The sequence below is a fragment of the Zalophus californianus genome, chromosome 1, assembly GCF_009762305.2.
Source record: "Zalophus californianus isolate mZalCal1 chromosome 1, mZalCal1.pri.v2, whole genome shotgun sequence".
Lineage (NCBI taxonomy): Eukaryota > Metazoa > Chordata > Mammalia > Carnivora > Otariidae > Zalophus > Zalophus californianus.
This window is the reverse complement of record NC_045595.1, coordinates 25,728,500-25,756,297: the sequence shown is the minus strand read 5'-3', so window position 1 is coordinate 25,756,297 and position 27,798 is coordinate 25,728,500. Positions and strand designations below refer to the sequence as shown.

General features: G+C 37.5%; 1 protein-coding gene across 3 annotated transcripts in view; it reads left to right on the top strand.

Annotated features, from left to right (window-relative positions):
* The first annotated feature begins 1,450 nt into the window (after nucleotides 1-1,450).
* DENND6A (DENN domain containing 6A) overlaps nucleotides 1,451-27,798 on the top strand; it is a 55,895-nt gene continuing 29,547 nt past the window's right edge. The window contains exons 1-10 of one of the 3 annotated variants that reach the window (XM_027584449.2): nucleotides 1,637-1,772; nucleotides 13,372-13,451; nucleotides 16,106-16,144; nucleotides 16,242-16,284; nucleotides 21,164-21,276; nucleotides 23,318-23,398; nucleotides 25,037-25,142; nucleotides 25,760-25,839; nucleotides 26,911-26,973; nucleotides 27,707-27,762. In XM_027584449.2, the coding sequence (XP_027440250.1) occupies nucleotides 13,374-13,451; nucleotides 16,106-16,144; nucleotides 16,242-16,284; nucleotides 21,164-21,276; nucleotides 23,318-23,398; nucleotides 25,037-25,142; nucleotides 25,760-25,839; nucleotides 26,911-26,973; nucleotides 27,707-27,762 (659 nt within the window). In that variant the 5' untranslated portion in view covers nucleotides 1,637-1,772; nucleotides 13,372-13,373. Of the gene's footprint in view, nucleotides 1,773-13,371; nucleotides 13,452-16,105; nucleotides 16,145-16,241; nucleotides 16,285-21,163; nucleotides 21,277-23,317; nucleotides 23,399-25,036; nucleotides 25,143-25,759; nucleotides 25,840-26,910; nucleotides 26,974-27,706; nucleotides 27,763-27,798 lie in introns of all 3 variants that reach the window. The other 2 variants (XM_027584448.2, XM_027584447.2) reach the window with 2 other exon arrangements.

Genomic DNA, 27,798 nt, shown 5'->3' with positions numbered 1-27,798 from the left:
ATCTCATGGAGCCTCAGAATCTTTACCTGTAAAAAGGGGAATAATGAGATCTGCCTTTTTGGGTTGCTAGGAGGACTAGATGAGATAATGTGTATAAAAGCATGAAAACTGTGATTTTCTTAAAAAATTGTTTATTGTGAGTTATTATCCATTGTCTTTTACTCATTTTTCTGTTGGGGTATTCTTGTGTGTTTCCTATCTACTTTTATTGTGCTGTTTATACTCTGCATGGTAGATGTTTAATAAAATCCTAATCAGTAGTATCACGCTGGACCAATAATCAGTAATAATTCAATAGACCAAGTGCCTCCTGGGTGCTCAGCACTGTGCTGATCTCTGAGAATACAAAGCTTCTTGGGGCGCCTGGCTGGTTCAGTTGGTAGAGCGCGCAACTCTTAATGTCCCGTTTTTTTTTTGTTTTGTTTTTTTTTTGAGCGCGCAACTCTTGATCTTGGGGTTGTAAGTTCCAGCTGGATGTAGAAATTACTTAAACATAAAATCTAGGGATGCCTGGGTGGCTCAGTCGGTTAAGCATCTGCCTTCGGCTCAGGTCATGATCCCAGGGTCCTGGGATGGAGTTCTGCATCAGGCTTCTTGCTTGGCAGGGAACCTGCTTCTCCCTCTGCCTGCCGCTCCCCCTGCTTGTGCTTGCGCCCTCTTTCTCTGACAAATAAATAAATAAAATCTTAAAAAAAAAAAATCTAAACACCAACCACAACCACAAAGCTGCCTGAGACTAGGCCCTTGCTAAGAGAGACTGATCTACAGGTTGCTATGGAGGCCAACCTGGTATTTCAGAATGCACTGCAGATGTTGTGAGTGTCCAATGAGTCACAGGCAACCAGGCCCAGAAAGGTGGGTGGGACCTTCGTGGAGAGGGAACAGCTAAGTGAAGGCACAGATCTCTGAATCAGCAGACGGAGAGAGTGAACTGAAAGGCGTCATCAAAGCTGTAGTACTTGTTGGGCTAGTCATGTAACCTCTCAGAATCTCAATTTCCTTATCTGTAAAAAAGAAATAATGAAGTCTACCTACTGGTCATGATGCGAAGAGTCAACAGAGTAAATATTTGTAAAGTACTTGCTTGCACATCAACTGATACAGAGTAAGTATTCAGGAAATGTTAACCACGGTTACCACTATGGGTAATAATTTAATAATACCTTATAATTATGAACGTGTCATTCCAAAAATAATTCCTCCCCTGGTCGTTGCACTGCGAAGAAGGGTATCAGGATTCATAAACCATTCTTGAAGAGCTTTAAAACAAGGATGCCAGGGCGGGTTTCACAATCCCAGTCAAGAGCCAGTAAGATGACCCCACGTCTGCGCGGGGCCAAGGGTGTACCAGCGCAGAGCCGGGCTCCCAAGGTCACGTGGCCCACGGCCCCGCCCCGGCCCTGGCCCCGCCCCGACCGAGTCCGTCCCCGGCGGCTGCGGCTGCGGCAGCGGCGGCTGCGCCTGCGCGGAGCCGGGCGCGCTCTGCTGCGCGGTCTGCAGTGGAGGCGGTGCAAACAGCAAGGGGGCGGCGGATGGCTCTGCGGGGCCTGGCAGCCTCGGGGCCCGGCTCCCGCGGGCCGTTGGACGAGGCGGTGGCGGCGGCCGAGGAGCGCGGGGCACCGGCCGTGGTGGTGGCGGCGGGAGGCACGCCGGAGGACGACGAAGAGGATGAGGGCCGCGGCCGGGGCCTGCTGCGCTGGGACGGCTTCTCGGCCTGGCTGCACTGCGTGTGTGTGGTGGGCTTCGACCTGGAGCTGGGCCAAGCCGTGGAGGTGAGGCCCGGCCGCACATTACCCCTGGCGCCTGGTCCGAGTTCCCTTGCCTGGGCGGCCCCAGCAGAGCGTGTGGCCCGCGGCCCGGCGAGCCCGGACCCCGGCTGCCGCGCATCCGGGCGTGGCCGGCCGCCCCTCCGCCTGTCCGGCCGGGCTGGGGTCCATTGGCAGTTCCCGTGGGAGGATCGTGGGCTGCGGCTAGGGGTGAAAAGTAATCTCTAGGCCGTTCCTAAATACTTGTTGAGGTTGGTTTCTGTTTGTTTTTGTTTTTAACCCTGTGTCATAGGAGTAACTAAAATGGTTAGCGGCACCCGAAGAAGGCTGCAGGCGGGATGTTGGGGACTTGTTGAAGACGCGAATAATGCCCCTGACATATGGTGAACTATAATAGCCAAACCTCACACAACCAACTTTTTAGACTCCGAGACCGTTTTGGCCATTTCCAGTAATTCTGAGAGCATTCCACTCAGCCTGAGCCGAAATGCTTATCTCAGCATGATTTTCTCCATTTCCCCCTTTTGTTCCTCATTTCTAGTATTTCTTTTTTTTAATCATTTCTATTATTCCTTGATGTTGCTTCTGAAACAGTTGGCCTGAAAGCCGTTATCAAGATGAACATAGTTTCATAGTTCATCTTGCTTGTGAATCATTCAAGTTTTACATCTTTAGGGTAGGGTGCCTTATTGAAAGGCCTTTGAATGTTATTTATTCTTGACATTGTTTAGGGTCTCTTTTGTAGCATGAGACATGGCTTGTCATTATATCCAAGGAAAACCTTATTAGAAGGAGATATGTTTAGAAAATTTTTGTCTGTTTATTTTTGTGATGATGACAGATTTTAATGAACCACCTCATTCAGACTTTAGTGGCATGAGTTAGCTATGAAAATAGGCCAGGGAGGTTTTTCTTAAAGCGAAGCTACTGCTTTTGTATTCAACCTGTCTTCTCTGTTTTATCATTATGCAGTGCAATACACATTAAGTTTCCACTAAGATCTAGGCATTATGCTGGTTGCTGGGCATACAAATATGAACGAAATGCTTTAACCTGTATTTGTAGATTTAGACTACAATTTAGAGGGGAACCAAGAATAAATCACAGAAGCAGATAGGGCCAAATGACATGCCTGGTACATAGTGGTATTCCATACCTACTTGATAGAATGAATGAATGAATACATGAACAATTCTTTATCTTATTGAGGCAAACAACATTTCCAAAGACTTTGAATTAAGAGATTTATAAGTCATCTATCTTTTACATTGACATGTTAACCTGAAATTATATATGTAGTAAAATACAATTTAACCATAAACTTAGGAGTGCGTTGTTGATTGTATTTTAAAGTAACTGAAGAAGATTCTTGTAGACCCTCATCATTTGGGACATAATTTATAAGGATGTTCTTCTGACCAAATAAACAATATTTAGCATAATTGAGATGCTACAAAAAGGTGAATCATTAAAGGACTTAATTTGAATTTCATTTCCCATGGGATATGCTACTGAACAGTTTAGGTCAGTAGTTCTTGACTTTTTTTTGCATCCTGGATCTTTTAAAAAATATGAACTCCATTACAAAAATGCTTGCTAATACAAAATTGTGTATATACTTCTCTGGACTATCTGGGGGTCATCTGTGGATCTTCTCTTCCACTGTTCCCAGGTTAAGAATCACTGATTTTAGAAGGCATAGGATGAGGTTAGGGAAGATTCCTTAATAAAGAATCCAAAGAAAGATAAACACATTAAATGGGTTGCAACACAATTTTGTTTCATTTTTGTGAGAAATATAGAATATTGTACCTTGCCACTTTTAAAAGAAGAAAAAGGAACACAAATTAGTAATGAATATAATGAAATAGTTGGAAAATATATTTCACTTTTGTATTATGGCCCTATCTAGGCCAAAAATGGACAGGTGGGGTGGCTGTAATGGGACAAGAATGTGAACGTAGACTTGTGTTGGAGAAGTAGCCATAAAGTAGCTCTAGCCCCAATTCCTATAATGCACAACCATGGAGACTCAAAGGGAAATTAATTGAAGAATAGGTAAAAACTAAATTTGGACTATAACATCCTAGAAACCACCTGTGACATCACATCTTTGAATTTTAGGATTGAAAGAGATGTAAGAATCTGTTGTGACAAAGTACCATTTGCACATTTTAAACAAATGCATAAACAGTACCACTTGGTTAATTTTAAGCTTAAATCCTTAACAAAGAGACAGTATAGCATATCAGTCAAGAACTGAGACTCCAGAGCTGGACTGCCTAGATTTGAGTCTGTGACTTTGAGCATATTACTATGCTTGGCTCACACTCCCTCTGTAACAGTACCTGCATCAGGACATTGCTTGAGAATTAGATAAATTAATGTTGGTGAAATATTTGGAACTGTATCTGTGACTCAGTAAGACCTATGTAAGTCTATCTGGGAAGTATTGAAATTCCCTTTTTCATTTTCAGTGGAGAGAATCCTTAACTTGCTTTGTAAAGACAAGGCCTTTGAACCTTAATTTTCTCACCAGTAAAATGAAGTTGTGCTAGTAGAAGCAATACTTTTTTTTCTTTTAAAGCAGGGGAACTTTTTTCCCTGTGTAAATAAAAATCTAATATGGGACCTCAATGGCTAACCTGGTTGAGATGGGGTCTGTGTGTGTATATTGGGTTGCAGACAACAGAAACTAAGCTATAGCTCAAGCAGAAAAGGAAACTTGCTGTTAAGGCAATAGATTTTTCAAGATACTCAAGGAACAAACCTATTGGGGCTTCATAAAATGGCTAGAGCCCATAACTTGGAAGTCTCTTGCTTATGCTCTTGTCTCATGGGATTTTGTTCATGCTTCATGCTCCCTGCAACTTATTTCCTTAGCTTCTATAATCTTTATGGTGAAATTGCCCTTTTCAGTCGCTTCAATGAGGGGAGACACCAGAGGAAGGTACTCAGGCCTGGTTTGGGGCAAACAATCAGATGAAGACCTTTGTGGTTAGGGGAGTGGCCCGTTTTTCATAAAATGTCTGTTAGGCCCTGTCCTTGGTAAAGGGGACAATGAAGGGTATCTTTTAAGTTGGAAAGAAAATATAAAAGGTGTTGACTATAGGAGGTGTACTCAGCTTCTTCCTTTTCCCACAAAGTGGCCCTAGAGCATCACCACAGGTTCCATGTGTCCTCTGGAACAAAGTTTCACATCCTCTGGATTTTATATACTCTTAAGTCATTTCCAGCTCTAAAATTACCTGATTATATAGTAAAGCCTTAATTATCTGAATCCAGAATTGCCTCATTTATTCAACTTTTTTTCCCTGATTGAGTAATAATATGCTCATTGTTGAAAACTTGGCAAGAAAGAAAATTATAAACATTAGAAAACATCACTCATAATTATGCTAAGAAACAAGTGCTATTAATAGTTGACATTTTCATTAATGCTTTTTCTTTTTTACATAATTTCATATCTGTCAATTAATTTGATTGTTAGGAACAGAAACGCTCTCAAATTTAAGAGAAAAGATTGATTGTAAGGAGTCTCTTGGAACCCAGTTGCAGGAAGCTGGAATGAACCTCATGGGATTTGGAAAGCCTCAGGCTTTTTGCCTTTGTTTCTCAGGAGCTGTGTGGTCTTTTGTCTCCGCTTTTCTCTGCAAGCCTGTTCTATTCTCTGTGCTGAGGCTGGCTTCTTCTGCAAGGGTCTCAGTTTCTGCTCCCCAATTTCTCTTGACTTTGGATTACTGTGACACTGATTTTAGCCAAACTCTACTTTTGTATTCTGGAACCAGGCTGAAGCTTAATTCAAATACTGGAGTATCTGATTGGCTCAGCATGGGTCAGGTGCTCCCTTTTGTTCAGTCATCTGTGTCAGGAGACAGCGTTTCAGGACAGTAGTGGCCACTTGTAAAAGGAGGGGACACTTGCAAAGCATGGGCTAGGCAGCAGTCCCCCAAACAGGTCTACTATCAGAGTCTGCTTTAAAAAAAAAAATTATTTACTTGTCAGAGAGAGAGGAAGAGAGCACAAGCAGGGAGAGCAGCAGGCAGAGGGAGAAGCAGGCTTCCACTGAGCAAGGAGCCGGATGTGGGACTCTATCCTAGGTTCCTGGGATCATGATCTGAGCCAAAGGCAGACACTTATTCAACTGAGCCACCCAGGCATCCCCAGAGTCTGCTTTTATTGATAAACATTCTCATAAACAATTTGCCAGATCATTAAAGACTCTTCATAAGTACAGTTTTATGGAACATTATTTAACCATTTTTCTTAATTTGGATATTTAGTGGTTTTTCTTTTTTCTTTACAGTGTAGAGTTATTTGCTACCAGTACACACATCTTAGAAATGTTTTGAATTTCTGAGAGCCTTTAAAGACTTACTTACTTATTTTGTTTATTTATTTGAGGAGGGGAGGTTGGAAAGAGGGAAGGAGAAGAGGGAGAGGGACAAGTGGACTCTGCTGAGTGTGAAGCCTGATTTGGGGCTCCATCCCACATCCTGAGATAATGACCTGAGCCAAAATCAGAGTTGGACGCTTAACTGACTGAGCCACCCAAACGCCTCCCCCTCTTTTTTTTTTAAAGATTTGTTTATTTATTTGAGAGAGAATGAAAGAGGAATTTTTGAGAGCCTTTAAATCACATGAACTGCACGGTGGAGAGCTTTTATCAAGAAAGGATGCTATATTTTGTCAAATGCTTTTTCTACATCTATTGAGAGGATCATCTGGTTCTTGTCTTTTATTAGTGTGGTGTGTCACACTGATTGATTTGCAGCCCAGGATAAATCCCACTTGGTCGTGAATAATCTTTTTAATGTACTGTTGATGGGCATTAAGGAGGGCACTGGAAGTAATGAGTACTGAATGTTGTATGTGACTGATGAATCACTAAATTCTACCTCTGAAACTAAAAAAAAAAAAAAAAAAGATTATATAATTAATAACACTGCTCTAAAACTAAGAAAAAAATCACATGAACTTATAGAATGTCATAGGAAGTTGACATTTCTGTAATTTGAGGTCATCTCCTGAACCTCTCTAGTCCTTGATTTTTTTTTTTTAGATTTTATTTATTTATTTGAGAGAGAGAATGAGAGATAGAGAGCACGAGAGGGAAGAGGGTCAGAGGGAGAAGCCGACTCCCTGCTGAGCAGGGAGCCCGATGTGGGACTCGATCCCGGGACTCCAGGATCATGACCCGAGCCGAAGGCAGTCGCTTAACCAACTGAGCCACCCAGGCGCCCCTCTAGTCCTTGATTTTATAAGAATTGAGGCATCGTTAGTAGCTTTTCACCCTTGAAGGCTTTACCTATCAACTCTTTGGACAATTTCAGTCCAAAATTGAGGTTTTGGAGCACCCAGTTTAAGAGGGAAAGAAACAACCCTTCACATAACTGCCTTCCCTTCTCAAAAAAAATAAACAAAAATAAACAAAAACTTTTTAAAAATTTTTTTAAATAATTTTTTTTTAAAAAGGGGAGGGCGTCTGGGTGGCTCAGTCGGTTAAGCATCTAACTCTTGATTTCGACACAGGTCTTTATCTCAGGGTGGTGGAATGGAGTTCCAAGTCTGGCCCACACTCAGTGTAGAGTCTACTTGTCCCTCTCCCTCTAGTGAAAAGAGCACAAGCTGTGGGGTTTTGAACATCTGCTAGTTGTCTGATTTTTGGCCAGTTTCTTCAATTTTCTGAGTCTCATTTCCCTCAACTATAAAGTGGAAAAATAATATCCTGAGAGTGTTGTTGGAGTACTAAGAGAGAGAATGCGCGTAAGAATTAATTCATGCCCAAATGTTGGTCCCTTATTATAGTGTCCTTGCACATTCAGTCATCAGTGTAGGACTGTTCTTGGCTATTTTCTTGCTCCTATTATTTTGCCTTAAATTGATTAAAAAAAAAAAAAGCCCACAGTTTTGGATGTGAATCACAAGTATTTAAAGCACTTCAAGGGGGACAACTGGCTGGCTCAGTCACAATAGCATGCAACTTTTGATCTTGGGGTTGTGAGTTTGAGCCCCATGTTGGGTGTAGAGATTACTAAAAAAATAAAAAAAATAAAAAATAAAAAAAACCTTAAAAATAAAGCAGTTCCTGGAAATCAAGTTTATTAGGTTTCATTTGCTGATAATCTATGACATAGCGTATTTGTATGTACATATAGATTGTATTCCACGTCTTGCTGAAAATAATTTCAGCCTAATTAAATCTATAAAAAGCAGGACAGTTTATCATTAATATATTGTGAGTCATGATTTCATTTGGATTACTGATCTCAGCCCCCCCACTTATTTATTTATTATTATTTATTTTTATTTATTTGAGAGGGAGAGAACATGGAGAGGGAGAAGCAGACTCCCCGCTGAGCAGAGAGCCAGACGGGGGGCTTGATCCAAGGACTCCAAGATCATGACCTGAGCCGAAGGCAGATGCTTAACTGATTGAGCCACCCAGGTGCCCCACACTTTAAAAACAAACAAACAAATTGAAGATACAGCTCTGCTGTGGGGTGAAGGCAAACTTCTGTGCCATTTTTTGAAGAGCAGTTAGGAGAATTGACTCCCTTTTTCTTTTCTTTTTTTTTTTAGATTTTTATTTATTTGTTTGACAGAGAGACACAGCGAGAGAGGGAACACAAGCAGGGGGAGTGGGAGAGGGAGAAGCAGGCCTCCCGCGGAGCAGGGAGCCCGATACGGGGCTCGATCCCAGGACCCTGGGATCATGACCTGAGCTGAAGGCAGACGCTTAACCAACTGAGCCACCCAGGCGCCCCTGACTTTTTTTTTTTTAAAGATTTTATTTTTTATTTATTTGGCAGAGAGAGACACAGCAGAAGAGGGAACACAAGCAGGGGGAGTGGGAGAGGGAGAAACAGGCTTCCCGCGGAGCAGGGAGCCCGATGCGGGGCTCGATCCCAGGACCCTGGGATCCTGACCTGAGCTGAAAGCAAACGTTTAACAACCACCCAGGTGTCCCTCCCCTTTCTTTTTCTCTTCCACTTTTTGTCTATTCCTCTTTATCCCCTAGCGGGGTGGAGCCTGAGGTAGTCACTACAGTTTTCTTTATCTTAGCAAAGTTTCTGTTTGTTTTTTTTTGAGAAGGGTGAAGGCAGTTGTGTGAAGGGTTGTTTCTTTCCCTCTTAAACTGGGTGCTCCATAACCCCAGTATTTGATCCTTAGCAAGTTTACTGTTTTAATCAAAATGGGTGTTTTGTGTAACTGTATGTTGCTAGACTGTCTCATTGAGCTATCAATTCAGCAGATATTTATTGGGCAACTACCATATCCAGACACTCTTGTGTTCCGGAGGTGAAGCCTTGATGAATCCTCCCTTCATTGAGCTTCCAGTCTGGCATGGATGGTAGGCCATTAAACAATGAGGGTTATAATAGGAGTGTTTGCAGGTGCTAATAATGGCCTTTAAATTTCCTTGTGAACTTGGAGCACTTCATATTAGCTTGACGTAGTTCTGTGGTTTGAGAGTTAAACTTCAGTGATCTGAGCTTTGGCTCCCAGGTTCTACAAGAGCTTCTTCAGTGCTACTGATCTCCGGTTCTATTTATATAATCCCAATGTGGAGAAATCTGGAATGTTCTCCTCTCCAGTTAGTCCGTTCACAAATACTTTATGTTTTCTGTATTTACTATGATGAATGATGTGAAACATGGACAATTGTATCTAAACTTCACTCTTATTAGAGAGAAATGCTTCATGGTCCATTCCATGTTCAAACTGATTACATTTTCCAGTAGCATAATTTAGTTTAGATCTTGAGTGAACTGGAATCTTAGACTGAGGCCCAGTCTGTGTTGGTATTGTGATGGTTAGGCCATTTTTTCCCCACTTTGTAAACATTATTATTGCAGTATAACATACACGTAGGAAAGCTTACAAATCCTGAGTTTGATGAATTTTCATAAAGTTGAGCATACCATTTCACTACCCTAGAGATCACGAAACAGAATAGTATCACTGCCGCAGAAATTTCCCCTTATGTCCTCTTTCAGTCATGAGCCATCGCCCCTTACCCCCAGACCCTGGCAACCACTAATTACTTTCTCTGTGGATTCTCCTATTCTATACATTTCATATGAATGGAATCATACAACCTGTGGCAATTTTTTGTCTGGCTTCTTTCACTTAGTATAATATTTTCAGGGTTCATCCATGTTGTAGTATATATCAGTACTTTATTCCTTTTTATCACTGAATTTTATATCATTAAATGGAAATATAACATTTTGTTTATCCATTCATCATTTGATGAAAATTTTGGATATTATGAATATATATCCAAATATACTTTTTGGATATTATGAATAATGCTGCTATGAACATTCATTTATAAGTTTTTGTGTGAACATATGTTTTCACTTGTCTTGGAGTGAAATTGCTATGTAATAAGGTAACTATGTTTACTTTTTTGAGAAACTGCTAAACTGTTTTCCAGGGTGGCTGTATTTTCACATTTCCCTTAGTAATGTATGAGGGTTCTCATTTCTCCATATCTTGTCAGCACTTGCTCTTGTCTTTTTGATTACAGCCATCCTAGTGGATGTGAGATGGTATCTTATAATTTTATTTGCATTTTCCCTAATGACTAATGGTGTCAAGTGGCTTTTCACATGCTTATTGACCTTTTGTATATCTTTTTTGGAGAAATGTCTAATTGGATTCTTTACCCATTTAAAAATTGGGTTATTTGACTTTTTTATTGAATTATAAGAATTCTTTATATATTCTGTGTATTAGACCCTTATCAGATACATGATTAGCAAATAGTTCCTTCCATTCTGTGGGTTGTCTTCACTTTCTTGGTAGTGTTCTTTGAAACACAAATGTTTTAAATTTTGATGAAGTCCAATTTATGTTTTCTTTGGTTGCTTGTGCTTTTATTATGTCTAAGAAACCATTGGCTAATCCACAGCCATAAAGATTTATTCCTGTGTTTTCTTCTAAGACATTTGTAGTTTTAACTCTCACATTTAGGTCTTTAATCCACTTTGGGTTACTTTTTATATATGATGTGAAGTAGAGGTGTTACTTTTTTTAAACCTTATTTTGACATAATTTTTGGCTTACATAGAGTTATATAAGTAATTCATTTAGCTTTCTCTGAAGTTAACATTTTACATAAACATAGTACAATAATCAAGACTAAAAACTTAACATTGGCATGATACAATTTGCTAAACAACAGAGTTTATTGGGATTCACCAGTTTTTCTACTAATGTGCTTTATCTGTTTCAAGATCCAATCCAGTTTTCTACATTGCATATAGGTATCATATCTCCATAGTCTCCTATCTGTGGAGTTCCTCAATCTTTCCTTGTCTCTCATGACCTTGATACTTGGGAATACTGTTCATATGTTTTGTAGTACATCTTTCAATTTTGTTTTTTCTGGTATGTTGTCATGATTAGTCTGAGGTTATGAATTACTGGGAAGAATACCCCACATATGGGGGCACTTGGGTGTCTCAGTTGTTAAGTGTCTACCTTCCGCTCAGGTCATGATCCCAGGGTCCTGGGATCAAGCCCCATATTGGGCTCCCTGCTCAGCAGGAAGCCTGCTTCTCCCTCTCGTCCTGCTTGTGTTCCCTCTCTCACTGTGTCTCTCTCTGTCAAATAAATAAATAAATGAAATCTTCAATAAAAAAAAAAAGAATACCCCGCATATGATGTGCCCTTCTCAGGACATCATATCAAGAAGTACAGGATGTTAAAATTAAAATCTCATTATTGGCGATTTTAACCTTGATCATTTGGTTGAGATGAGGTCTGCCATGTTTATCCACTATAAAGTTACTGTTTTTCTCTTAGTAATTAATAAGTGTTTGTTTTGTTAGAGATTGAAACTGGGCAGTATCTTGTTTTCTAAACTTTGCCTGCTAATTTGGTGTCCGTAAGTGGATCTTACCTGCAGCAATTATTATTCTGGTGTTCTAGTAGTGGTTTTTTATTTTCCTTACTCCTATATTTATTAGTTGGAATTCTTTTATGAGGAAGAGTTGTCCCTCCTCTCTCATCCATCCATCCATTTATCCTTATCAGTATGGACTCAGGGATACTTATCCTATTATTTGGGTTATAATGTAGTACTCTCATTATTTGTTTTGTTAATCAAATCATTCCAGCTTTGAGCATTGGTACCTTTTTAGGTTGGCTCCTTTGTCCTTTAATCATGCCCCCCTCCTTTTTTTGAACTTTTCCTTTCTGGCACCACAAGATGCTCCAGGCTCATCTTGTATTTCTCCTGTCCCAGCCCTGATTCTTTTTATTGCAGAATGGTATTTCGCAATCAGCATCTCGGTGTTAGGTGTACTCACTGCTACTGGGGTGTCATTGCTTTACTTTTCATATTAAAAAGCCTTTTAAAAGAGATTATATTTAATATATCTTAAATATTTTCCAGCCAGTTTTTAAAGATTACATGATACATAACCAGTTGAAAAATGTAGACTTGTCTTTTTGCCTGTAAACAGTTTCCATTTTCAATTTGTAATGAGTGTTATTGTCTAATCTTTGAAGACATAATTTTTTAAAAAATATTTTATTTTGGTGTGTGGGGGATGAGTTAGCTTGGTGATGGGTATTAAAGAGGGCACATTCTGCATGGAGCACTGGGTGTTATACACAAACAATGAATCATGGAACACTACATCAAAAACTAATGATGTAATGTATGGTGATTAACATAACAATAAAAAATATTTTATTTTTGGGGCACCTGGGTGGCTTAAGCATCCAAGTCTTGATCTCAGCTCAGGTCTTCATCTCAGGGTTGTGAGTTCAAGCCCCGCACTGGGCTCCATGCTGGATGTGGAGCCTACTTTAAAAAATTAAAAATAAGTAAGTAAGTAAGATTTTATTTTTAAGTAATCTCTGCACTCAGTGTGGGTCCCAAACCTATAACCCCAAGATCAAAAGTTGCACACTCCACGGACTGAGAGCCAGCCAGGGTTCTTACTAGGTTTGGAATTAATCCTCTTTTTTTAATGTTGTTTTGATGATGTTTATATGTGAGTTAATGTTTATGTAGAAGATCAAGGCAGGCCTGGGATGGCCTGGGATGTAGTCTCTGCTGGGCCTGAGATGCAAGGTAGGGTTGTGCAATGGAAACAGACACTGAGTGACATGGCAAAAGGCAGGCACCCATTCACAGATAAGTGGGATGCATGGCAGGCATGAATTTTTCCCATGTCCAAGTGGTATAGCAGTAAGTTAACTGGTGTTCCTAATTTTCTTTCTCCTGGGACCGTAATTACTCCTACACTAGGGTGGGAATGTTAGGGTGTGCAGGGGCAAGTGGCAGGTAGACATATCTTTGAAGAAAATAACCCAATTTAAAACATTTTATAATATTATTTTCTAGTAGATATATTAATATTTTTTCTGGGGTACTTTTTTCCTATTACATCATGATGTGAAATATTTATGCTATGTCATCATTTTTAGGCCTTAATAATGATATCAAATAAAACTTACTTTTTCTTGGCTTATTACCTGGCCACCTCTCCCTTATTTCTTATAACATGGAAGATCTTAACATAGGTAACAGAACCAGGGTGACATTAGCTGATGCTCTCTGTCCCCCTTTGATGCCTCCCAGGAATGCCAGTGGCCTGGGGGACAGAGATGTCTGGACTTGAGCTGTGGAGAGAGGAAACTTCAAGCGGGAGGCGTCTCCAGGTACTGGGGCCAATCCACAGTTGATTAATGCCTGTATAGTTATCAGGAGCTAACTGACTAAACTAATATTGATTGCCCATACTTAAATTTATACTTTTTTTTTTACAAGATAAAGTATGTACATAGATAATCCTAGTAACTTTGGCATTTTGTGCAGTTTGAGATACTTAGCAGTGGTTATGTTTTTTTAAAAAAAATTTTTACCTAGGAAGTTTAACTGAAGTTTTAGAATTAAGTATGATTTTTTTTCTATTTTTTGATCTTAAGTACTCTGTGGACATTTTCATACCTATAGCATATAAAGATACATTACTTCTTTTTGAATATCGTATCTATTCCAAAATAAAACCCTGGACAGTCCTAAGAGGGCACATTAAAATGAAATTCTAGAATAGTTTGACAATCTAGTACAATCGGAGTTTTTAAAAGGCAGTCTTGATAGGTTATGTAGTTCTTACATCTTTTTAGCTTACTTAAATATATATAGCATACAAAAGCCCCTTCAGTACACACACACAAACACACAGATGTATACACACGTGTTATATATATTTAAGGTACTCATATATATGGGTAAAATTTACCAACATTTTTTTCTATATTGTCATGCCGGTATTTTAAACCATAGGAAACCAAAGTCCAAAGGAACCACTGTGAAGTCTTTATGTAACAAAAAAATGAAATTTTGTATATTTGCTTTTGAGTTCATATTTTAATTTCAGGAAAGAAAAATCTGAAGGGCACGCACATAAAACTGAGTTTAGAGTCTAAGATAAAGCTATTACTACAGGCCACTAAATTGACCAGTATGATAACTCTGGTATAATTTACATGTAATGAGATTTTCATAAAATAAGGCTAAATAGGTTATAAGTTTGCCATTTCTACTTTAAAGGTAACAAGGTAAAATGGTCTGAAGGTGAAGCAAGGGAGATCTATGTACGCATGAAGAAGAATTACATATTCTTAAAATTGAGTTGTTGAACTAATTTGAGGGTATATCCACTTATTGAAGAAATATATTCTTAGTGTTTACTATACAGCAGAGACTATTCTAGGTATAAAGATAGAGTGGTGAACAAAACAGACCAGATTCTTGCCTTCATGAATTGTGGAAACAGGTTAATTTAGATAGGTCAGAACATGGGATACAAAGCAGAGTAAGTAGAATATTGGCTTTGGTGTCATTCTCTATTCCAGAAATGGTAGGTGGTTTTCATGTAATGTATCAGCTCTCTAGACCTTCCCCGTAGCCCCAGATTGAGAAGGATGATATGCCACATCCTAGCTAGTGGGGAAAGAGGGCTGATTGCCCAGTATGATCACTGCTAAGCGTGGAGTGGAGAATGGTGGCTTGTGTACTTTGGAATCAGACAGGCCCAAGTTCAAGCCCTACCTCTGGCACTTACTAAACAGGTAAACTTCAGAAGAGTTATTTAACTACTGTGAACTTGCCCCTTCTTCTGTAAAGGCAGGGAAAATTGACAGAATTGTTGTGAAAATTAAAAACTCCGGAAGATGCTCATTAAGTATTAGTTCTCCCCATCTTTTTTCTTATTTTAGTTTTCTTATATATACAGAGGGGATACCACTACTGGCCTTGTCTATTATTGTGAGGACTAACTAAGTGAAAGAAATGTGTGAAACCACTTTAATATGGTTTATAATGTGATATTACTGTATGCTATATCTGGAAATGAAAGATTATTGGGCTCTTGGGCAGCTGGGGAATGGGAAGAACTCATGAATTCTTCCAGAAGTGGGAAGTCATGGATCCTGACCTTAGCAACCCAACACTAACATAATTAGGTACTCTTTGTGTTGTTTTCTCCCCTTTTTGTTATCAGCCACTAACCTGCTGCTCTTAATCTCATTTCTTCTTTACATTCCCCAGAGAGTCTGGATTGGTCCACTTGAGCACTGGTGTTCTTTTGGGCAGAATTTTCACACCCAGCCACATCTAGGTAGTTGGTAGGCTGGCCTGTAGAGTTGCTGCCTTTGGGTCTGGTGTTTACTAGTGCTTATTCTGACAGGAGCTGTTCTGGCCTATTCTTGCTTCCTTTGCAGGGGCTATGGGGCAGGAGTTTCCCTCAGAAGGTGGCTGTGATCACTACAGGCACTAAACTGACCTGTCCTAAGAAAATGCAATGATTATTTAAGGGGATTGGAAGAAATTAGGATAGACTTTATGGTGGGAGATAGTCTTTGAGATTTCTTAAACTATGGATAATTGTTTTCTCCTTTCAATTTTTCTTTTAATAAGTAGCTGGTGATTCACGTTGCTTCTTAGAATCGATTGAAAATCATTATTTCTTGAGTAGCACCCAGCTGATAGATCAAATTCTCTTTAGATTTTAGGTTTCCAAAGAAAAGACTCAATAAGCTTTAAGTTATTAGTAATTCATTTGGTAAATTATTCTTGATAAACCAAGATTTCACCATTCTTTTAGAGGTAACTTTGACTCAGAAAATTTTTTTTCCCAATGTAAATCCCACTTAGTTCTCCCAGCTTCTCCCATGTGTCATTATTGAAGTTTGTGAACTATTTCTTAAAACTTCTGACCATAGCCAACTGGCATTAGAAGTACCTGCTAATGTCTATAATATATACCCAGTATATTTGTCTAACAAGATTTAATTCTTTTTTTTTCCAGGTAATTTATCCTCAACATTCCAAGCTTACTGATAAAGAAGTAAGTAAAAATATTGCTCCGTATAGTCTGCTATTATATTCTATTTGTCTTTATTGGTGTGTGTGTCAGCATATATAGCTTTTGTTTTCTTTTTCAGAAAACCAATATTTGCTATTTGTCTTTTCCAGATTCAAATTCAGGTAACTATTTTTCATGTGGTATTTTTGTTGAATTTTATACTAAGGATATTGGTTATACCTTAATATATGAAAATGGATTGAAATAGAATATTAGAATGCAGACTCAATTTCAGCCTAACAAGTCGGTGATTGCGATTCTTAGTTTGATGATGTCAGTCATGTCTTTTTGGTTTTAGTTGGTTCAACTTTTAAATAACTGTTATGTTGCATCAAGGAGCAATAAACTGTTGCAATAGTGAAGAGATCGAAAACCAGCAACATTGGTATGTTTGGATTTATAGTAAGTAGTTTACTTTCAGTTCAGGATTTGGAAGCTTACCAAGAACTCTGTTAAAGCAGTGAGTTAAAAAAACACACACACACAACAGAGTGAATCTGGTTGTGAAGCGTGGCCATCAATTACTTGTAATAGTTTGTGTTAATATATGTAAAGCACTTGGAATAGTGGTTAGCATGTAAAAAGCAACATGTAAGTGTTTGCTATTATTACTAAGCTTGGTTTTGCTGGTCTTTTTCAAACTCTCCCTTTGTGTGGTCCTAATTGTTGAAATCTTTCAGGTTACCCCTTATATTTCCCTTTCAAAACAGCTTTTCAGGCTTCTAGTGACCAGAACATTCCACATCTTAGACCACACACAGTTAGAACCCTATGAAGCAAAGGCACTCCAGTTCCCTTTCCTTTTGTGGTTACTTCTAATATCCTGTTATTTTAGTTTAGTTAACCTGATTTGGGAGATTTGACATTTTATTTTTTAAAGTATTTTCTCCTTACCTTATAAATGCTTCCAGAGTTCTTTCCTATACATTTGCAACTCAGCTTTCAGGAATTATGTAAAAAAGAAATGGTGTCTTGGTTTAAAAAAAAAAAAAAAAGCCTTTGAGAGATCCCAGTAGGGCTTTTATTCTAACCTGGAATTATTGGAATCTCTTAGTATGTTTTCCTATTAATGAAATAATGATAGAGAGGTCCTATAGGATCATTCCTCATTTCCTTACAAAGTCCACACATGTAGTTCTGAATATAGTGAGTGTTGGATTGGACTTCAAGGACTCAGAGTAAGCTGAGTTGTAATGCATTACAGGATGAACTGATTTTACGTGATTGGAGGCACGGTGGATTATGCTGAACACTTCTCTTTCAGATCACAGCTGGTTTTCATGGCTTTTTTTCACCTCTCTGCATGATCTTCAAGGCTAAGAAGCTAATTACATGGTGTTTGGATAGCCTTGTTTATTTTTAGTTTTGTAGTCAGTCTCTCCCTGTGTCCCTTTTTGTTAGAAGTGTAATCCATGTAAATCAGAATTTGTTTGGTATTTTACGCACTTGAGTGACCTACAGATGTTTTGTAATGCCTTCCTTATAAGCTGCACATCAAATGAAGTAGGGTTTGTTTTACTTTAAGAATGGTGGATACTTAGAAATAAAATTGACAAAAGGTCTTAAAAACAGACATCTTGCCATCTTAGGAGATGAACATTAATCTAGACAGCAATAGGCTGTGAGTTTTATATGTACTTGAGAGTGCTAGTCTCAGTTGTGATTATCCAGTTTGTTTCACTTATATATTTATGAAATGCATGTTGGGATTCCTGTGCCAACTTTGAAGTGGATTTAACTTTTCCCAAAATATCTGTTATTGTTATGGAAGGAAATCCAGGTACATAGAGCAGTCTTTAGGAAAGAATCATAATCTAGGTTTTGTTTCCATGGTGCACGCTTTAAAAAAGTAAAACAAGATTTAGACTCTGGTATACAGATAAAGAAGAATGCTTTTGGGATTCCCAGTGCAATGATTTGCCAATCCTCCATTTCCTCCACCTGCTATCCACACAGACCTTTAGATCCTGTGACTTTCCTAACAAAAAAATTTTGTTTGGTTTGTTTTTAGGTTTCAATATCTTGTTGTATTTGAGTGACTTTTATCTTTAGGAGCCAAATTTTGGATTTTAAAAACAGATATATAGCATCTGGAAAATGCAAGGAATGCTGAGTTTTGTGAAAAGGAAGTAATAAAACTCCCATGGCCGTAAATCCCTGTCCACCCACCCCGTTCTCAGATCATGGGTACGCTGTGAGGACTTTCCATTGACCGGCTGCACCCACAAGCTGTACAGAATTGGTCAGGAAGATAGTTCACCAGGTCAAAAAGGCTTTAGCCATGTTAGCCTTGTCAACTGAGGTAAATGGTTCCTGTTTTATGTTTCAGGGGTCTGTCTCTTCACACACTGAAGGTTACTAAAGAAATACCAACTCCCTGACTGTTCTCCATCTTGACCTCGCCATTATCAGGATAGGAAAGGAGACATTATCGATTCGCAGCCAGATTTTTTACATTTGCCATGCTGAAAATGATATCTAGGAAGGGCAAGGCAATCCTGATACCCTACAATCTCATCAAAATAAATCTGTATTGTTACTATGAGCCATTGCATTTTCCTGCTCTATCTTACTAAGTGTCTCAGAGAAATTAGTGTATACTTCTAGGTGGAATTTTCTTTCTTTCTTTTCTTTTGTAAAAAATATTTTAAGTTTTAAATTTTAATTCCAGTACAGTTAACATACAACATAGTATTAGTTGCAGGTGTACAATATAGTGATTCAACAATTCTGTACTTTACTCATTGCTTATCATAAGTGTACTCTATAATCCCCATCACCTATTACACCTGTCTCTCTACCCACCTCCTCTCTGGTAACCATCAGTTTGTTCTCTATAGTCTGTTTCTTGATTTGTCTCTCTCCCTCTCTTTTTTCCCTTTGTTTGTTTTGCTTCTTAAATTCCACATGAGTGAAATCGTATGGTACTTGTCTTTCTCTGACTTATTTCACTTAGCATTATACTCTTTAGATCCATCCATGTTGTTGCAAATGGCAAGATTTCATTCTTTTTTTATGGCTGAGTAATATTCCATTGTGTGTATATACATGTGCAAGATGCGGTATGTGTGTGTGTGCGTGTGTACCCACCATATCCTCATTATCCATTCATCTGTTGATGGACACTTGGGCTGCTTCCCTATTTGGCTATTATAAATAATGCTGCAGTGAACATAAGGGTGCATATATCCTTTTGAATTAGTGTTTTTGTATTCTTTGGGTAAATACCCAGTAGTGTGATTACTAGGCTGTAGGGTAGTTCTATGTTTAATTTTTTGAGGAACTCCATACTGTTTACCACAGTGGTTGCACCAGTTTGCGTTCTCACCAACAGTGTAGGAGGGTTCCTTTTTCTCTACATCCTCACCATTACTTGTTGTTTCTTGTGTTTTTGATTTTAGCCATTCTGACAGGTGTGAGGTGATATTGTGGTTTTGATTTGCATTTCCCTGATGATGAATGATGTTGAGTGTTTTTTCGTGTCGGCTCTTTTTTTTTTTTTAAACAATACTTAAATGTCTTCTAAAGGGAAAAATTGAATCATCAACATATACATCTTTTTTTTTAAGATTTTATTTATTTATTTGAGAGAGAGAATGAGAGACAGAGAGCACAAAAGGGAAAAGGGTCAGAGGGTCAGAGGGAGAAGCAGACTCCCTGCCGAGCAGGGAGCCTGATGCGGGACTCGATCCCGGGACTCCAGGATCATGACCTGAGCCGAAGGCAGTTGCTTAACCAACTGAGCCACCCAGGCGCCCCAGCATATACATCTCTTGAACTAAAACAATGCTAGAAGTATTTTCCATTATCTCAGTTTCACGTGTTTTCCTTATTTTTAAACTACTGTAACAAGTAAAGAAACTGACTTCACCTATCCAGTCCCCTGTGTTTCTTTCCTCCACCACCAAAGAAATATTAATTTCTATGATTACATTTGGGTTTATATAGAGTTGCTTTTTAAAAACTTAAACATATCAGGTTTCTGCTTCCTTTGTTAAGAACTTCATGTGCTAAGGAAATATGAGTGCTTCTTTGTGTAATAGTAAGTAATAAAATCTTGAGCACATTTCATACTTAGTTTAATCTTATTAGTTCTAAATGTAATAACCAGGAAGAATTTCAGTGACAAGCTACTTAATGTGTCTTTTACTTTTTAAGACTCTTCATGGTTTTTTGTAATTATTGCCAGACAGTTTAGGTAAAGTTTACATGTTTTAAGAGGTTTGCTAGAAGTGATTAATGTTTAAAAACTTTATTAACCAAAAACTTTTTAAATTAAATTAAAATGATGAAAATAGTGAATCTATTACTGGGGGACTTCCTGATTCTGCTATATTATGTCTTTTAAAAGAAACTTCTCATTGTGAAATGTAAAACACATACAAGGTCTAGAAATGGAACATTGTCAGCACCTTAGAAGCCCCCTCATGTCCCCTCCTAAGCACTATTTCCCACCTCCTCCAAATGCAACCACAATTCTGATTCTTAGTGATAAGTGTCTTGCTTTTCTTTATACTTTTATCACCCAACCATGCATCCCTAAACTCTGTAGTTTAGTTTTGCCTGCTTAAAAATAGATGTATATGTCTGTGTGTGTGTGTGTGTGTGTGTGTGTGTGTGTGTGTGTGTGTATAAATGGATTTGAACAGTATATGTTCTTTTGGATTTGGCTTCTTTTTCTCATTATTATGTTTGTGAGTCAACATTACATGCAAACAGTTTAAAATTTTTTTTAATTAAATGGGGGAAATAGGAATAGGAAAAATAGTAAAGAGACCTAGGAGTTAAGGTGTGTGTTTTGCTAATGGCTTTACCTCTAACCAGCAAAGATGGCTTTGGACAAGTCACTCGAACTCTCAGGATCTCCTATTTTTCTCTAAAACATGATAAAATGGGTTTAAACAATTCATAGGACCTTTTTGGCTCTAACATTTGATGAATCTGGATAAAGAAATGTTATACTATGCTATTCTTAATTACTTTCATTTTTGTTTTCATTAGGTTGTCTTGGAGATACCCAGTTTTGTTTTAGATTTCGACAGTCTTCTGGGAGGAGAGTGTCACTGCATTGTCTCCTGGATCATTATGACAAAGATTTACCAGTTTACTTAAAGGTTGGAAAAGTAGTAATAGAAAAATGTCCATGTGAGAGGAAACTTTAGAACTCAGCTACCTCTTACAGCATTCAGAAATATTTTGGTTTTGTCTTATTACTATATTACACTGCTCGATTTCCTAAGTGAGTCCATTTTATAAGGATTCAGCATGTGAAAGAAACGGACTTTATAAAGTTACTGTTCTTGAAACACATAATGCTGTTGTGAAGTATAGAAATTGATTAGAATGTTGAGGTGATTTTCCTTCAATTTTTAATAACTCTTTGTTTGGATGTGGAGTTGGGGTGGTACCATACCAGTAAATATCACTGAAGTTGAAGATTCCCTACTTTATGATAGAATTATAGTTGTCTCATTTTGATTTTTTTAATGAGTTTGTTTTACAGTTATTATTTATTAAAGACAATTTTAGTAATCCAGATGATTTCAGAGGTAGGTCTCTGTTTGGTATTCCACATTTCCATCTCTAACTGCATGAGGAACATTTCCATCTGGATGTCCTATCAGCACATCCAGTATAACATCATTTGCCTGAAATCAGCATTTACAGTTAACCTCCCTGGTTCCATTGATGACAGGAACCCTCTCCCAGTTAGCAAAGATATTACCTTCGAAATGTTTTATAGCCATCTACTCCTTTCCACGACCTTTTGATATTGGTATTGACATATTCTTTCAACTGTTAATAATAGCTACTATTTATTGGAGCTTGTTATGTTCCAGGCACTGTATTAATAAGCATGTGTTATCTCATTAATCCTCCTTACAGTGTTCTGAGAGAGTTCCTTGTGCAAATAAGGGAATTGAGGGCTGTTGAGGATAAGAAATTTGCCCAAAGATATCTCATCTTTTGTGGGGTTTTTTTGATGTAATGTATTTTACACAATGTTGCTAGCTAAAGTATACATATATATTATATAAAAATAAATATAAAATGACTATGTTGCTTAATGAATAAAGAGCTAATGATAGTACTATTTCCTCATCCTCACTTTTTGGGCCTTCCAAATTAAGACCTTTACCTTTCCAATTTCCAACTTTATCTCCTTTCTATACAGATGCCATATTTTAGCCAAACTGAACTATGTGCTTTTTCCTGAGGTGGCTTGTATTTTTCTGTCTCTCCTTGTTTTTGCTCAAACTCCTGGCTCTCTAAACTTGGAATGTCTTTGTCTTTGTTTAAATCATATCCATCCTTCAATGCCCAATTTAAAAACAGCTGCCTCCATGAAATCTTTACTGATCCCCATAGACAGAGGTAATCTCTTCCCTCTTGGCTTCCTTTTAACACTTTGTGCTTTCTATATACCCGCCTGGAGCTTTGTTTTTATCCCTCTTTAGATTATGAGCTCCTTCAGGAACTGTATCTGAAGCATCTTTTAACTTCTCTAACACAATGCCTTGTTCAAAGTAGGTGGTCAATAAATATTTGAGCAAAGAGTAACAATCCAGTTAGGAACTGGGTCAAAGTTTATTTCATTAGGATACAAAAACTTCTTATGTTTTTTGGAATGTAGTCACTTTCAAATTATATTTTGATAAACATTTCAATGTTTCATTTTTATTAGGTAAAAATAGAACTGGCTTTGTAAGATTCAGATAGGCACTTAAGTCCTTTTTCTCTCTCTCTTGAAATTTTACATTAGGATACCTCATTTTATTTAGACTGACCCCTAACTCATACTTGTAGGCACAGTTAAAATATATATATATATATATATATATACAGCATTGGGGGAAACAGAATTTTGTTTCCTGACTTCCATTAACTAGTACAAATATGAATAAAGAACATAAGCTGAGTAAATTATAGTGGGAAAAATCCGACTTCAGTACTTTAGGTATAATTATTTCCCCTCTGGGCAAGCTAGCAGGTTTATATCTGCCAGTTACTGTCATGATTATTTGTGTTGGTGGAAAAGCATAACGAGCTCTTTGTGTATACCTCATATTTCAGTTCAGGTTTAAAAAGGAGCATGATGATAATAATAAAGCATGGCAATATGTATTTTTTTTTTATTTGTCACTTCTTTCATAGAAGGATCCTGCTTATTTTTACGGATATGTGTATTTCCGACAAGTTCGAGATAAAAGTCTAAAAAGAGGCTACTTCCAGAAGGTAAATTTCTTATACACTAAGGGAAAATATTTTTATATTGTGGCTAGAAAAATAGAAACTGTAAGGATGAATAGTCTTTAAAGTCTTTGATACTTTTTCTTTAAACATACTACAACTTACATTTTATTTTTGTGTTTTTAGATTATAGACACCTGTCCCTAGATTTCCTTTTTTTTAAAAGATTTATTTATTTATTAGAGAGAGAGAGAGAGAGAGCATGAGAGGGGGGAGGGTCAGAGGGAGAAGCAGACTCCCTGCTGAGCAGGAAGCCCAATGCAGGACTTGATCCTGGGACTCCAGGATCATGACCTGAGCTGAAGACAGTCGCTTAACGAACTGAGCCACCCAGGCACCCTGTCCCTAGATTTTTAACTAGTATTGAATTTTGCCTTTCTGCTATCTCTGTGCTACATTCCTGTCAGTAAATTATAGATATTGTTTGAAACTATCAAAAGCCAGAAGAATCTGCTTAATTTTCACATTTTGTAATAAGGGAAAGGATAAACAGATGATTGTAGTATTGTTACAACTAATAAAAGCCTGCAGTATCTTTTTTAAACCGATAAGAGTCAGTAAATACACTTTAGCAACATCTTAGTCATTACTGTTTCCACTCTAAATGTACAATCATTTTATTTTCTTAAAAAAAATTAGGGGCACCTGGCTGGCTCAGTCAGAAGAGCACACAACTCCTGATCTTGGGGTTATTAGTTCAAGCCCCATGTTGGGTGTAGAGATTACTTAAATAAATAAACTTTTAATAAATTTTCTAACCACCATCTTAAAAAATATTGGTTCAGATTTAATCCCAACTAACAGGAACATGCCTTTACCTTTTGTAACTAGAATGTGCCTTGACTACTACTTGATATTGGATGGAAAAGTAAAAAGTAGTTTTCAAGAAAAATAGATAAAAAAAGATTGGTATAATCCTTATCTGAAGTGATCCAACTATAAAGTCACAATTTCTTTTTTTTTTAGATTTAATTAATTTATTTATTTATGAGAGCCGGTGGGGGGGGAGCATGTAGTAGGGGAGAAGCAGAGGGAGAAGGACAAGCAGACTCCATGCTGAGCGCAGAACCTGATGCGGGGCTCAATCCCAGGACCCTGATCTCAGGACCTGAGCTGAAATCAAGAGTTGGATGCTTAACTGACAGAGCCACCCAGGCACCCCAAGTCACAATTTCTAAGTATATGGCTATGACTATTGAAAACTAAAATACAACAGTCATAGGTCTTAGTTTGAAAGAGCATCATAATTTGTTCTTTCTGTATTAGAAAGAGTTCATCTGGCTAATTCCTGATACTGTTTTGCTAATGACAATAGTAGCGAGGCCTTGGAAATTATCCATGACATTTGTCTACTGATAGGAAATTCTTTTTCCTGAAGAGCAGGAGAATTTGTGACTATGCTATGCCTTTATGCTCTTAAGCTGTAATAAAGTGAAACTTTTTTGCATTCTGCAACTGTAGTTTTATGTAGTTTTTCTTTTAACCATCTACTGCAAAAGCTTTATTTCAAAATCCACACTTTTTGCTGAATTTATCTTGTTAATAATTGATTATGTAAGAAATGACAAGTTTAAGTTATAATCATTAGGAAAATAAAAAGACATATTTCTTTTTTCTCTCCAGTCCTTGGTTTTGATCAGCAAACTACCTTATATTCATTTTTTTCACACTGTGCTCAAACAGATAGCACCAGAATATTTTGAAAAGAGTGAACCTTATTTGGAAGCAGGTAAGTTAAACTTTGTGTGAGTTAGATACCTTTAAGAAGGAGTTTTAAAAATTTTACTGGAAATGGCTGATAAGTATAAAGTTGACTTTCTAAAAAAAATTAGTTAAGAATTTTAAGGGCTATATGGTAGGAGAGAGATGTAAAACTCTTCTGCACCTTTACCTACAAACACCAAAGACCGTATCTTTTATTATCTCCTTTTGCAACATAGATGATGCCTATTTATTAGGGTAATAATAAACAAATATGGAGTTGGCAGCTCTGCTTCTCAGAGTACTATTTAAACAGAAATCTTTATGTCAGTACAGAGGCCTCTACCAGGTGGTATGCTTTTGTAGCTAATTTTACTAGTAATAAGTGAATAGGAAAACAACTTTTAAACCTATCATTTTGTTGCTTTCAAAAAATTTATGAACCAGTTTATATCCTAGAATACAGGTATATTTCTGGTGAAATGTAAGATATTTTCACTACTTTTACTTTTCTTTTACCTTTTATCTTCCACCTTTCTAGTATATTTGTCCTGCTCTATAGAAAGTGGAGTTCTAATTTCTAATGTTTTATTTTTCATATTTTAATATTTGAACTTATAATAAGGAAATATTTTATTTTTTCAGCTTGTAATGATGTTGACCGATGGCCTGCCCCAGTGCCAGGGAAGACATTACACCTGCCTATTATGGGGGTTGTAATGAAGGTAATACCTTTTATTTCATTTGTCTCCTTTTCTAAGGAACTCTAGGAAGTTCATAGATGAGTTTTACTTTTTAACTTCCTGATGATGTCCAGTCCCATTACTGCTTTCACTTGTATGTGAGGAGTTACAGAGATATCACAGTTCCTCCTGCTGCACAGAGCCATTAGTCACACAACTCCAGGGGCCACGTGTCCCATTTCATCCTGTAGAGTTTGCACAGAGGTGTCGTTCTTACATAATACATGTGAACGTAAATGCCACCTTCTAGACTTCTGCAACTCTGTGGCCCTCCAGAGATGGGTGAAATATTTTGTAGAATTGAGTATGAATTAGTAAAAATTAAAAGAAATTAGGAAAGCCATTGGGTCTTAGGTTTAAATGATCTTAATGTGTGATGTCAGACCAAACATGTCCATCCCAGGGTATTGGGCTCTATTCACTTTTCCTTTCTTTTCTTTTCCTTTCCTTTCTTTTCCTTAATGAGTTAACATTTTGCTTGCAGGCTTTGTGTGAATGTTCTCTAAATGCTTTTGCAATTCATTTTCAAGTTGGACTTATTTTTGGCAATGCTCTGTTTTTAGATGTACTCATTTCTGTAGAATGTGTTCTGTTTTTTTCCCTGGGAGATCATCAAAATAGTACTCGTAGTTCTGGGTTGAAAGTTCTCATGGTTTCCTGTTAGATTTATCCCATAGTTTGTCAAGCTTGAGAGGGTGTGTTTGGGCGTGTGTGTATTAATGAAGCAAAGATTGGAACAATAAACAGGAAGCAGTATGAAGCTGATGCCCTTTTTCTGTTTTCCAGCACATTTGCTTCTCAGTGGGTTAGTGATTTCCACGTGTATGGGAATATAGAAACCTTGGTTCACTTACCTTCTGCTGTCACTAAAGATAAATGAGACTGTAGTTTTTAAATCTGATGTAAATACTTTGTTTTTGTGGCTTTTTAGCCTTGCTGAGTGCACATTTTTAGTGGTAAGAGTGTTTCTGATCCTTTTTGTAATGGGACTCACAAATTATATAAAAGACATTCTTTTGTAGCCAAAGTTAATTTCTTCTCTTTCTCTTTAAGGTACGGATTCCCACATGTCATGACAAGCCTGGGACAACTCAAATAGCACAGTTAACTCAGCAGGTAGTGTAGTACTGTGGTAGAATAATCCAGCATATATAGTCTTTTTAACCGAATTCTTAAACTAGCAAATGCAGAGTTTCTTGGGTTTATGATATATTTCTGAATATTACTGAAATACCCCATTAAATAATTTTGTAATGAATTGATAATAAACTTTCTAATGTTTCTCAGATTGTTTTTCTTGTTATGTGGTAGAGACTAGAGAACTCAGAATTTATACTGTAGCTGTGAAGACTAGGGGAAAATACATAAAACCTCTTAATTTCTTAGAAGAGTGGTCAACAGACTTTTCTTTGTAGGAAACGCAGTCAAAAGGATTCTGTAGTTATGATTGTCTTTCATTTCCACCAAAGCTACATCTGTTCATGGGTGGGGTTGAAGTTTTTATTTGAACTATTTTAACTGGTGTATTTGCACTCCCATTGTTTGAATTGAATTAAAATGGAAAGCAGTAGGAAAACTGATTTTGCCTGTTATGTTATGGTAGTATTTCATGCAGTCATGAATTAATCTAACATCTGCCTATTAGGTTAATGCTTTATCCAAGATATCTGTCATCCTTGATCTTCTGTGTTAGGGGAGATTGGTAAGACCCATTCTCTTTGTGGCTCCTTCTGGAGGAAGAGAATCTTAAAAGATAGGGCGACATAGTTTATTGATCACAAGATAGATATATAAAAAATCAATTTCTGTAAATTTTAGTGACATCTGTATTTTTTCTTTTTTATCTCAGGCAGACACACATATATCTGTTATTTTACCTACTGTTCATGAGGTGGATCTTTTCAGGTAAATTTTATTAACTGCCTTTACTCTTTTACTTTG